General features: G+C 42.6%; 1 protein-coding gene across 9 annotated transcripts in view; it reads left to right on the forward strand.

The window, feature by feature from the left end:
• gab1 (GRB2 associated binding protein 1) overlaps window positions 1-13,779 on the forward strand; it is a 234,172-nt gene that overhangs the window by 180,623 nt on the left and 39,770 nt on the right. For 6 of the 9 annotated variants that reach the window (XM_033012477.1, XM_033012724.1, XM_033013042.1 and 3 more), the window contains 2 exons: window positions 1,228-1,450; window positions 12,245-12,331. In XM_033012477.1, coding sequence (XP_032868368.1) covers window positions 1,228-1,450; window positions 12,245-12,331 — 310 coding nt within the window. The remainder of the gene's footprint in view (window positions 1-1,227; window positions 1,451-12,244; window positions 12,332-13,779) is intronic. The other 3 variants (XM_033012648.1, XM_033012975.1, XM_033013000.1) reach the window with 1 other exon arrangement.

The following is a 13,779-nucleotide window of genomic DNA, read 5'->3' on the forward strand; positions in this document are numbered from 1 at the left end:
GGGTAGTCGAGTAGTTGTGGGGTAGGGGTAATTGATTCAAGCATTAGGTCTTTAAACTGAACTAAACTAAGCCTCAAAAACATATTTTCATTTGAAAGATCTCAATTATTCCATTGCTCCAGCTTTTGAGAAAGATGTTCAAAGGTGCTGGAGGTTACTCAACTAGGGAAGTTACAAAATGTTATGGTATTTAGCCTTTCGACAGTATTGTATTTCATAATCTACAGTATACATTTTTCCAAGTGCAAAGGGAAATAGATTAAAGCAAGGAGAAAGTATTTCTTAAATGTTTGCGTTTGTGAAAGTCAAAGATGAGTTCTGAATCAGGCACATCCGGTTAAATTTGTCCAAGCTGACCCTGATCCTGTCTGTACTAATCCAATTTGCCTGCATTGGAGCTTCATCCCTCTAATCCCTTCCTATCCACGATCCTGCCTAAATTATTTTAACCTTTGTATTTGCTTCCACCATCTCCTCTGGCAGCTCATGCCATGCAACTCCTCGCTCTGTGTGAGAAACTGCCCTCAGATATCCTTTAAATATCCTCCCTCACCTTTTACCTGCCGAGTTTAAACTGCCCTAGCCCGGGAAAAAGCCTCTGACTATTTATCCTATCTATGGCTAATGAAAGTTTTATTGTATCACAGCAAGGCTGTTCCGCATAAAACATGCAATTAATTTCACACACAGCATGCAATTTGATAAAGTTTTCAGACAATTTGAATGTTTGCTGAATGAAATGCCACAATTTGAGTTTCAAATAAATAGTATAATGATCGATTCTGTTCATTTGTAAATATTAATCTGCCCTGTTTCAAGTAAGTAAGTAAGTTTACTGTCCAAGTATTCACATACAAGGAATTTGCCTTGGTGCTCCGCCCACAAGTAACAACATAACATACAGTGACAGTTACGAATGACTCAGAAAACACTAAACATTAATAATAATAAAACATTAATGATAAAACACCATTGATCAAACATGTGAACCAACAAAATACCAGATCAAAGGGAGGCTACAGATTTTTGGCTGTTGAGTAGAGCAACTACTCCTGGATAAAAACTGTTTTTATGTCTGGCTGTGGCAGCTTTGACAGTCCGGAGTCGCCTTCCAGAGGGAAGTGCAAATGTGTGCAATTAAAAAATGAACTGAATTGTTACATGACTTAATTTTTAGAATATTTTTATTGTGCCAGCTATTGATAGGTTATTTTTGTCACATTTTAGATGCTGTTAAATCATCCAATCCTTCTGCCACTGCCATGACTGAGGTACCTCTCTCCGTTAGTACTACACAACCCACCGTGCGATCAGCAGTTTCCATGGGCTCACTACCTCCCCCATACCAGCCGATTAGTGTGCGTCACCTGGAGTCTTTGTCCGGACAAGAAGATCCACAAGATTATCTATGGTTAGCCAACTGTGAAAGTAAAAAACCTGAACCCACCAGGTAAGATGAGTGTAAAACATTCACTGTTCACAAAGTCTATTGATGCTAAATTACTTCATCTTTCAATTCCTCATCTGATTTAACAGTTTGTACATCTGGAATATTTTTCATTCCAAACAGGAATGTAATTTTAACAATTTATCTTTGTTTAGTTTCATAATTTTGCAGCAATTTTTTAACCAGTGTACTTTTAAAGAATTATAAGCTTTTAAAGGATAAGGTATTGAATTTCCAGAGGTACACAAAAATGCTGGAGAAACTCAGCGGGTGCAGCAGCATCTATGGAGCGAAGGAAATAGGCAACGTTTCGGGCCGAAACCCTTCTTCAGACTGATGGGGGGTGGGGGGGAGAAGGAAGGAAAAAGGGAGGAGGAGGAGCCCGAGGGCTGAGGAATGGGAGGAGACAGCAAAGGCTAATAAAATTGGGAGAATTCGATGTTCATGCCCCCAGGATGCAGACTCCCCAAGCGGAATATGAGGTGCTGTTCTTCCAATTTCCGGTGTTGCTCGCTCTGGCCATGGAGGAGACCCAGGACAGAGAGGTCGGATACGGAGTGGGAGGGGGAGTTGAAGTGCTGAGCCACCGGGAGGTCAGGTTGGTTATTGCGGACCGAGCGGAGGTGTTCGGCGAAACGATCGGCCAACCTCCGCTTGGTCTCACCGATATAGATCTGCTGACATCTAGAGCAGCGGATGCAATAGATGAGGTTGGAGGAGATGCAGGTGAATTGAATTGAATTTCCAGAGTTGACTTGAGCTGATGGGTTGGACAAGCCAAAGATACTACATTTTTTGATCAATGTTTGTTGATTCTTGTCACATGTACCAATCTTAATTTTATTTTCTAACTGAATAAAATCGTGCAGAAATGCTGTAAAATGTTATGCAACAAAGTGATCAAAGTGACAAGTTGAAAAGGTGCATTTTGTCCAGACGAGAAAACAGAACTGTCTTCACTGTTTCAGTTTTTGAATCACTCACTCAATTACGTTTTAGCTCTGCCTTTGCCCACTATCAGTTCCGCTGCATTGGCTAACCATTTTCCTTCGTTTGTTACTTAAAGGGCCTGTCCCACGAGCATGCGACTCCATGCGGCAAGCGCGACCTAACGTGGTCGCTTGAGTCGTACGGCCTCGCGGGGCCGGTCCCACTTCGATCGCCGGAGCCGTATGGAGTTGTGCGGAGCTGGTCCCGACATCGCGCGGGGCTCTGAAAAACTGACCGTGTTCAAAAATTCCGCGCGGCAATGGCCTGTCGGCCCGCATCCGCCTCGACGCCGTACGCACCGCCTCGATGGACATACACAGCGTCTTGACGCCGTACGCAGCGTCTAGACGCCATATGTCACGCGCGAACTTCCCGCGGACTTCGCTCGAATTTCACGTTACTCACTCGACCTCCGCGCGGCCCCCGCTTCCGGTTTGGTCGCGCTCGCCGCATGCAGGCGCATACTGGTGGGACAGGCCCTTAACCCTCTACAGTAGCATTGGGATGAACAGAGACAGGATGAGGACAGTTTTATTTCCCAGTTTCAGAATCCATTTGAGGCAAATTTGCTGACTAGACAAGTCAGGCCATTATCTCATCGTAACCTCATTTTACATATTATTACAAGCTATAAATAAAGTTCTTTATTGCAGCATAACAAACATAACATTGAAAGGTCGCTTCCTAACTGGATTAGAATCACATACTTGTGGAAATTAAAGCCTATTAAATCTATTTTGATCACATTCTGTAAAACTAGTGTAGCAAAATCCATCAACTCTTTCATCTGAGTTGTATCAACTTATCAGTAGAAGCGGAATCTAGATGTAAGCTTCCCCACAAAAGAACTTCATCCTGTTTTCATTCCAGTTTGTGTCTGTGCGTGAATGAACAGACTTATCCCAGCTGGGCTTTCATATATCAACAAACTAAACACATTAGAAGTAGAAATCAGAAAAATTGCAGATGCTGGAAATGTGAAATAAAGCAGAAACTGCAGGAAACATCCATCAGGTCAGGGACGTCTGTGGTAGGAGAAACTCAGGTTTTAGGTCGATGAAGATCTTGAAATGTTAATCCCGTTTCTCTTCCCGTAGATGCTGCCTTATGCCTTCAGCAACATCTGTTTTTGTTTCAGATTAGAAGTATGGAATGTAACAGCTTCCTTTTAAAACTCTAGTTGGTCATTCTCTATGTTGACCCAGCAACGAGACACATTACAATGCCATTCTACTCTGCAGCTATATGCTGTCACAGCTAAACTGTTGAATGGTTATAGACCCCTAGATAAGCGAGATGCTGCTGTTTCCCTGGGTCTCTATCTCTGTCTGAGACTCGTGAACTGTGGTGGAATGTGGTTTGATGCAAAGTGAATTTGGTGAATATTATCCATGTAGTTACTTGCCCAAAATACTAACCAATAAGTCAAATGCATTTTGGGGCAGCTAATTAAATGAAGGCAAGCAGGTCCCAGTTATTTTTAAATATCTTTAATATTTTTCTTAGAAACTGCTTCCTTCCATGGCCATGGAAACCTCTGTAATGTTTCTCCATTATGGCCATTATTGGGGTTGGGTCCAATTCTGAATGTAAATGGAATCGGGATCAGATATAAAGTCATTCCAAACTCAGGTCACAATCAAGAGACATAAAGATATTTTCCATCATTCGATTTTTAAAACAAAGGAAGTGATGACCTCAGGCAGTGAGTGCAAGGGCAGGTCTTGTGAACCTCCTCATACGTTGAGGATTATTGAGGGGTATGGTGTGGCGTAGAGTTTGGTCAGGAGTGTGGTAGGCTCATCAGGATTTCCTGAGTGATCAACGTAGCAGCCTCAGTTACAAGGGACTAAATCAAATGATCCAGGGTTTGGGTCATCTGGGTCAGCCCAATAGCCACAAGCAATATTCAAATAAATGGAATAAAAATACACCCACGCATTAGGAACTTGCGGTAGAGGATGCAAATTTGGGGAAGGAATGTGGGAGAAATAGACACGGGTAATTGGTTCTACAGCAGAATGTGACAGCTGGTAGTGGAGGTCACGTGGTTTAGTAGACACCACGTGGTGAGAAAATCTCGGCATAAAAGGAAGCTGGAGATGAAATGAAAGGGAGGTGTGAGAGACTAGACAAAAGGAATTGAGACAGTAAAGGGCCTGTCACACTTGCGTGCGATTGCATGCGTTTGGCACGACCAAACGGAAGTGGAGTTCACGCAAAGTTCGCGCTAAGTATGCGCGTGATGTCATTTGCGCCAACCTTACCAATCAGCTGCGCAGGAGGCGGCCCGACTGAATTTGGGCGTCGCACGGCGTCGGGCGGTGACGTCTCCACGCAACGCCACGCCGGGTGGTGATGTCATCGTGCAACGCCAAGCGCTAGGCGTACGCCGTCAAGACATTGCGTACGCTGCAAGACGCTGCGTACGACCACTATGCGCCTACGTGCCGACAGGCCGTTGGCCCGTGAAGATTTCGGACACTGTCAGATTCTAGGAGCCCCGCGTGATGTCGGATCCAGCCCCGCACAACTCTGCACTTCTAAGTGGGACCGGCCCCACGCGGCCTATACGGTGCCCGTATGCCTCAAGCGACCACGTTTGCTCGCGCCAAACGCATGCAATCGCATGCAAGTGGGACAGGCCCTTTAGGGAAGTGGAATGAGCATGTGTGCTTGTCAGAGACTAGTGTAGTAGGGAAAGAAAGTAGAAAAACACATAAAACATTTAGTTCATGTCAGAGTTGCACCACTAAACTGTCATTCGGAATATTGCAATGATGGTGTTTTGATATCCACTTCCCTACCTATAAAATATACATTTTGTAATTTTCTTTCTAAAACAATAGAAAAAATGTATTTGAAGCCTCGTATAATAAAGTTTGGTCATAGAGTCATATATGGTGGAAACATGCCCTACAGCGCATCAAGTACACGCCCACCAACATGCTCCAGCTACACTAGTCCAACCTGCCTGCCTTTGGCCCATATCCCTTTAAACCAATCCTATCCATTTACCTGTCCAAATGTTTCTTAAACATTGTGATAGTACCTGTCTCAACTTCCTCCTCCGGCAGCTCATTCCATAAACCTACCACCGTTTGTGTAAAATAAAAAGTTGCCCCTCACGTTCTTATTAAATTGTTCCCCACTAACCGTAATGGTATGTCCTCTGGTTCTCGATTCCCCTACTCTGGGGAGGTTTATGATGAGTCATGAATCTGGTCATTAACTTAAACTTGGCCCATGGTGCAGGACATCATTTTGAAGTCGTGAGATTCTTAACAACTGACTAAAAAAGAACAAGCAACTTGATTAATTATAATATTATTGTGAGGAAGGATATGTCCAAAGTTAGCTGGAGCCACATCCAGGCAATTTAATACGGAATTCTAACAGTGCTCGGTGAACTGAAGAATATTCTGAATGCTTTTGAAAGTAAGGAGATAAATGGCAAGTTGGAGGTGCTGTGGGAAGAGAATCACACGGAAAAGTTGAAGAAAATTACACTCTTAAGTATTTTGCAGACAATTAATTATGTTTTGGATTAATCGCCATGAACAACGGCAACTGCAGCAGCTAATGTATACACATTGAAGTTTCTAATTACAGCGGTGAGATAAATAACCAGCTAATGTGGTTGGTGGCTTTAGACAATAGACAATAGGTGCAGGAGTAGGCCATTTGGCCCTTCGAGCCACCACCGCCATTCAATGTGATCATGGCTGATCATCCCCAATCAGTACCCCGTTCCTGCCTCTCCCCTATTTTTAAGAGCCCTATCTAGCTCTCTCTTGAAAGTATCCAGAGAACCTGCCTCCACCGCCCTCTGAGGCAGAGAATTCCACAGACTCACCACTCTCTGTGAGAAAATGTGTTTCCTCGTCTCCGTTCCAAATGGCTTACTCCTTATTCTTAAACTGTGGCCCCTGGTTCTGGACTCCCCCAACATCGGGAACACGTTTCCTGCCTCTAACATGTCCAAGCCCTTAACAATCTTATATGTTTCAAGGAGATCCCCCTCATCCTTCATCCGTCTAAACTCCAGAGTGTACAAGCCCAGCTGCTCCATTCTCTCAGCATATGACAGTCCCGCCATCCCGGGAATTAACCTGGTGAACCTACGCTGCACTCCCTCAATAGCAAGAATGTCCTTCCTCAAATTAGGGGACCAAAACTGCACACAATACTCCAGGTGTGGTCTCACTAGGGCTTTATATTGCTGTGCCAGCCAGATATGTATCGGAGTTCTGGAGCTGAGCTTGCAACCATGGTCTTCTGATTCTAGTGAGTGTCCTGCTACTAAGCCAGACTGATTTGGGCCCTGGATAATATAAAGATTGGCCTTTGATAAAGTAGCTAAAAATGATGGGTATTTGGCACACAAGCAGTTAGCTGTACAGAAGAATGGATAGTGCGTGTATGATCATTTCACTATAGTACGATGGAATGAACATGATGCGATCAAAGTCAATAAAGTTGAAATCTGTTTGGTTTAAAAAAGAAGTTGTTGTCAGTGAAAGTTGGGGTAAGATGAAATGAAGGTTCAATGTTGAAGAATCAATTAGGAGCTTGCGGGAAATGAATCATTAAGGTGATGTGAATTATGCTTTTGGTTTAAGTCCACAAGAATAGTTGCTGTGTAATCATGCTTTTAGAAACGCTGTCAGCTTTTATTTTGTTATTGCTTTTTGAACAGTTTCATCATCCTTTGAGATGTAGGGAAAATGTGAAATATTGGAGCAGAACTAGGTTTTTTGAGCCAGCTTTGTATCCACTAATACCAATTTTGCTGACTTTTTTCCTGATGATCATTTTGGACAATAAACTTCAGAATTGCAACTTGCATTAGATTCCTCAGAATCAATAGCTTTGCTGACAATCATATTCTATTTTCTTGAATCTTTCATTATTTAAATGCTAAGAGCTATTGTTCCAAAGGATAATTTAACTATCCATCTTTATTGAATTTGTTCATTTAGAGCTGGACGTATCAATCAATTCAGTTTAAAACTATCAAATCAACAGAAATGGCCTACTTCAAAAATGTCACAGAGAAATTGATTATTTCTAGATTTTCCCTAAATGTGCTAAAGCCCCTGTCCCACTTAGGAAACCTGAATGGAAACCTCTGGGGACTTTGTGCCCCACCCAAGATTTCCGTGCGGTTCCCGGAGGTTTTTGTCAGTCTCCCTACCTGCTTCCACTACCTGCAACCTCCGGCAACCACCTGCAACCTCCGGGGACCACACGGAAACCTTGGGTGGGGCGCAAAGTCTCCAGAGGTTTCCGTTCAGGTTTCCTAAGTGGGACAGGGGCATAAGATTCTATTTCAGCAGCGCCTGACATTTCCAAATGGAACTGTGGTAGTTTCACATGTAACTACTGGCATTTTCTTCCATTACTGAGGAAATTCAGGGCTCCTGCACAAGCTGTATAAACACACATCTCCCATATTTCCTTGCTGTTCTGATGACAATCCAACTTTGAGCTCATGAAGCCCAGGCTGAGCAAAGTATTGTCTATTATATCCCAGCTGTTAATGCTGGGAGTGTCTGTCCACTGATTATGTGCTGGATTAAGACCCCCTCCACACACATCTAGATCTCCTGCCATCAGGCAAGAGATACCGTAGCATCAAAGCCCGGACATCCAGACTGCTAAACAGCTTCCTGCCACAGGCTGTGAGGCTGCTAAACAGTCACTCCACCTGATTCTGCTGCTTTTTTTGCACTGACAATTTAATAACATACTCTGGCACTGGCCACTTAAATCAGCTGCCCTGGACAATGTATGACTGTTTTTACTTGTATTTTAATGTTGCTGTTTTTTACCTGCACTTTTTAACTATTCGTACTGTTTTATCAGGGACTGGATTGTTTTTATTTTATGTGTGAAATGTTTAAGTTTCATGTGCGATGCTCCGGTATTCCCTGGGAAACGTCTTCTCATTTTGCACTGTACAACTGTTGCTTTGCAAGATGACAATAAAGGTTGGTTGGTTGATTGATTGATTGATTGATTGATTGATTGATTGATTGATTGATTGATTGATTGATTGATTGATTGATTGATTGATTGATTGATTGATTGATTGATTGATTGATTGATTGATTGATTGATTGATTGATTGATTGATTGATTGATTGATTGATTGAAGACTAATGTAAATTCAGCAATTAGTTTTAACACAGAGGGGGCAAGTAGAGTTTATGTGATTTACATTTATTTTTGATTCATTTGAGCAAATGTAACTGTTTAATCATTATCAGCCATTTGTAGTTTAATATGTTTAATTTTAAAAGGTTTTGAATGTTTGTGAATGTTAAAGAGATTTACAGGCTTTGCAAGTTGGATAACTGTTTCATCCTGGATAAGGGGTGGGCGGGGGGGCGGGGGGGGGGGCAAGGGGTTGAACTGGCTGTAAAAGAGTTTCTCTGCACTTTGTAATGGGATGGTCCTGTAATACACATCATCTTGCAAGTGAGTTTGGAGCGAGTTCAATTGAGGATGTCAGTGGGTCGGGCAGCATGACATTCTGGAGATCATGGGTTGGTGATGTTTTGGGTCGAGACCCTTCTTCAGACTGAACGTGGGAGGGGGAGGGGGAGGGGGTGAGAGCTGGATGGGAGGAGGGGCAGAACAAGCCTGGCAGGATGTGGGGGAGTTTTAATAGGCAGATAGTTGGACAAAAGCCAGAAATGAAAAGACAAAAGAATTGAAGAGTTGCGAATTGTGAAACTAGGGAAAGGAATGTAGTTGGAGAGTTATGCCCCTGTCCCACCTAGGAAACCTGAACAGAAACCTCTGGAGACTTTGCGCCCCACCCAAGGTTTCCGTGCGGTTCCCAGAGGTTGCAGGTGGTTGCCGGAGGTTGCAGGTAGTGGAAGCTGGTGCGGAGACTGACAAATACCTCCGGGAACCGCACGGAAACCTTGGGTGGGGCGCAAAATCTCCAGAGGTTTCCGTCCAGGTATCCTAAGTGGGACAGGGGCATAATACGTCTAGGTCCAGCTGGGGCACAGGGGAGAGGGGTAATTGGGGGGGGGGGGGGGGGGGTTTTAATTACCTAAAATTTGAGAATTCATTGTTCACATAATTGGGTTGTGTGCTACGCAAGCGGAATATGAGAAGCTGTTTCTCCAGTCTGTGTGTAGCCTCACTCTGGCAATGGAGGAGACCCAGGACAGAAAGGTAAGCATGGGAATGGGAATGGGTAGATGGTTAGCAACTGGGCAATACTGTAGGCCTAGGCAGAGTGAGGTCACCTTCTCCAGCCTGATATACTGCTGCATCCGGTGTACCCAATGTGGCATCCTTTAAATTGGCAAGATCAATACACAATAGACAATAGGTGCAGGAGTAGGCCGTTTGGCCCTTCGAGCCAGCGCCACCATTCAATGTGATCATGGCTGATCATCCCCAATCAGGACCCCCGTTCCTGCCTTCTCCCCATATCCCCTGACTCCGCTATTTTTAAGAGCCCTATCTAGCTCTCTCTTGAAAGCATCCAGAGAACCTGCCTCCACCGCCCTCTGAGGCAGAGAATTCCACAGACTCACCACTCTCTGTGAGAAAAAGTGTTTCCTCGTCTCCGTTCTAAATGGCTTACTCCCTATTCTTAAACTGTGGCACCTGGTTCCGGACTCCACCAACATCGGGAACATGTTTCCAGCCTCTAGCGTGTCCAAGCCCTTAACAATCTTAGTGTAGACTTGGCGACGTTTCGCCGAACACTTGCGCTTGGTCCTACTCCCCCTTTCTTCCCCCAATATTTAATCTATAGAAAGATCCCAACCGGAAACATCATCTCGCTGTGGTCTCTAGAGATGCTGCCTGACCCACTGAGTTACTCCATCACCTTCTGTCGTTTTTTTCTAAACCAGCATCTGCAGGTCCTTGTTTCTGTATGGTTGAGATGTTTTTTTCCCCAGGGGATCTACTAAAGACAAACCTGTATTTGGCAATTCCAGCATCTTGAGACCTCATCCCTGCAACCACTTTTCAGAAAACATAAAACAAGGCCTCATCTCTGGACTGCCCTTGTTACCTTTGACAGTTAATCAGTTTCTAAATAACTAATCAAATAAATATTGAAAATATACGTAAACAATAAAAAAATATATTGATTTAAATTTTCAAAAATTGAAATCACATTCAACTTGTGTAATCTAATTGAAAATTAATATTAAATCAAGTGTATTAAAAAAACTTGCCCTTTAATGAAGAGAGATGAGCCCACTCTGCCTAATGAACCATCTCTAAGACAAGGAACCAACTCTGGACTCCATGTAAATCCATGAACTAAGCAAGAGATGATGTTGATGGGAAGCTGTTGGGATTTCTTTGGTGATTGAGCTAAGATGGCCCTGTAACTCCTTATTCATGCTGATTTTTAAATGCTACACCTTACATTCTGGCTAATTGACCATGCAAACTGAATTGTCTCATCATCATTTAATCATCCATTGTAATCAGCAACATTAGACCGATCGATGTTGTCACACGGATTTCCTCCGGGTGCTCACATCCCAAAGACGTGCAAGTTTATAGGTCGATCGGAACAAGACTTGTTGCACTTGAGAATAGGGTAATGGCGAGTAAGGTGGCGAAAAATCGTAGCTCTATCGTGTACCGTTTTTTGCGCCAATAGAAAAACTACACGAACCGGAAGAGCACAAGATCAGAGTTTTAGTTATGTATAGATAGATTGACCTCTGCAAACCATCCTTAATGTGCAAGGAGTGGATTCAACAGAGGGATAGCATAGAACTAGTATGAACGGGTGATTGATGGTTGGCATGGACTCGGTGGGCCAAAGGGCCTGTTTCCATGCTGTATCTGTAAATTAAACAGGGAAGAGTGGCCTCTTGTTGCTCATGCAATCTTCCATGTCTGATGGGTCATCTCATCTCATCAAAGATCAAAATGAGAAGATAGACCTACTGTGGACTTTATATAAATATATTTGTTTTTCTTCCCACTTGTTCTTTTTGACCATCTCTGAATCTAACATGCCATTTCAAATCTAGACTGAGACATACAAGGCTGAAAACAATTTTGCTGTCAGAAATGTTTTTAGTAAATTATTACACAAAATGTTTAATTCTGATTGCATTCTTAAAAAGAATGACAGAATAACTTGATATCCTGTACATGTACACTTGTTGTTTAATACTTCAAGACAAACTTTTAATCTTGAGAATGTCTGAGACCTTTGTGTACTACGGGCCCTTGAAGGGAAATGGTGGTAAGATGGATAACTGATACAAAGACAATATGTTTAACCAAGTTAATAATAGGCATGGTATTCAATTTGAAACATAGAAAATAAACCAGCTATTCATATAGTTGTTTGTGCCTAAGTTGATTTATATGCTGAAATGGCCATAAAATTGACACCAGTCATAATGACAATAGTTAAATGTTGTATTTAAGAAGGAACTGCAGATGCTGGAAAATCGAAGGTACACAAAAATGTTGGAGAAACTTAGTGGGTGCAGCAGCATCTATGGAGCGAAGGAAATAGGCAACGTTTCGGGCCGAAATGTTGCCTATTCCCTTCGCTCTATAGATGCTGCTGCACCCTCTGAGTTTCTCCAGCATTTTTGTGTACCTTAGTTAAATGTTGTAATTTGATTACATTTTTAATACTGCTTTAATTTCTGCTGTATTTCATTGGAAGATGGCACTTCCATGCAGGCAAATATTTGTTTGTGTTGAATTGAGGTTGCTATATTCAGCCCCACACTTGGTCATCGCCAAGCCTATATGTTTTTATCACCTTCCATTTCCTTTGTGAATTAGCCATGCATCATCAATTGCCACAGAAGAGGGAGACGAGTATCTTCTGCTAGAAGATTTTGAGAGCAAAAAGCATCCGTTTCACATTCAGTGAGTTTTAATCATCTGTGGATGGGTCTATCGTGCAAATGTAGGCTCTTCTGCAGTTCTTGGTACTACAGAATTGATCTGTGTGACACAATTGGTTTTGCTTTCCACTCTGCAAATTCCACTGTTTCCACTGCTTGAACCTAACCATAGTATTTCATCTTCCAACTAACTCTGTGAAGCTTCATCAACCCAGAATTTGTGGGAGATGGCAACTTGCTTGGTGAATCCTGAATCATTGCTGCAGATTGCATGATGGCACTTGTTTCTTAATCAAACACTCTCCAATGTGGACTCTTGGGCAATTTACATACGATCTTTCCAATTGCATTTAGTGAACTCATTTGTAATGTGAAATTGATCCTGACTTTCATATTTTGGCTGGTTAGCATGGAAAAATCAAATGCAAGGCATGTGTTAAATTTGTAGTGTGATTGAGGGAATGTTCCGATTCAAGGATTAGGTCCGGTAATATTGAATGTTGGTTGAAAAAATGCCTTCCATGCCTTTTATCATAGTTAATCATAATTGACATTTTTATAAATATATTCCTGTAAGTAATGCAATGTATCTGAAAACCATGTTTACTATGCATTTAAAATGAAAGAAGGCTTTCTCCAGCCAACTAATCATGAAGGGGGATTCAAAAAAAGTGCTTCCTGAATGACTAGACATTAGCATGTTCTAGTTTGACTTGTGCAGCGAATATGAAAATATATTTGAAAATGGGTTATGTTGAAGGACCACTGTTCATAATAAGTTGCTGGATGATAGTACTTAGTAACAATACATATTCTGTCCATATGTTGTATGTATTTCTGCTGATTCTGGTTATGGCAATGTTACCATGTAATAAATAGGAACTGCAGATGCTGGGTTATACCAAAGATAGAGACGAAATGCTGGAGTCACTCAGCGATCAGGCAGCATCACTGATAGATAGGTAACATTTAATGTTGGGTGTTTAAGAAGGAACTGCAGATGCTGGAAAATCGAAGGTAGATGCTGGAGAAACTCAGCGGGTGCAGCAGCATCTGTGGAGCGAAGGAAATGGGCAACGTTTCGGGCCGAAACCCTTCTTCAGGTTGGGACTCTTTTTCATTTAGGACCGAGATGAGGAAAACATTTTTCACACAGAGAGTGGTGAATGTCTGGAATTCTCTGCCACAGAAGGTAGTTGAGGCCAGTTCATTGGCTGTATTTAAGAGGGAGTTAGATGTGGCCCTTGTGGCAAAAGGGATCAGGGGGTATGGAGAGAAGGCAGGTACAGGATACTGAGTTGGATGATCAGCCATGATCATATTGAATGGCAGTGCAGGCTTGAAGGGCCGAATGGCCTACTCCTGCACCTATTTTCTATGTTTCTATGTTAAGGGTCCCCAACATGAAACGTCACCTATCCATTTTCTCCAGAAATGCTGCCTGACCCACTGAGTTCCTCCAGTATTTTG

Source organism: Amblyraja radiata, chromosome 1 (genome assembly GCF_010909765.2).
Source record: "Amblyraja radiata isolate CabotCenter1 chromosome 1, sAmbRad1.1.pri, whole genome shotgun sequence".
NCBI classification, from domain to species: domain Eukaryota; kingdom Metazoa; phylum Chordata; class Chondrichthyes; order Rajiformes; family Rajidae; genus Amblyraja; species Amblyraja radiata.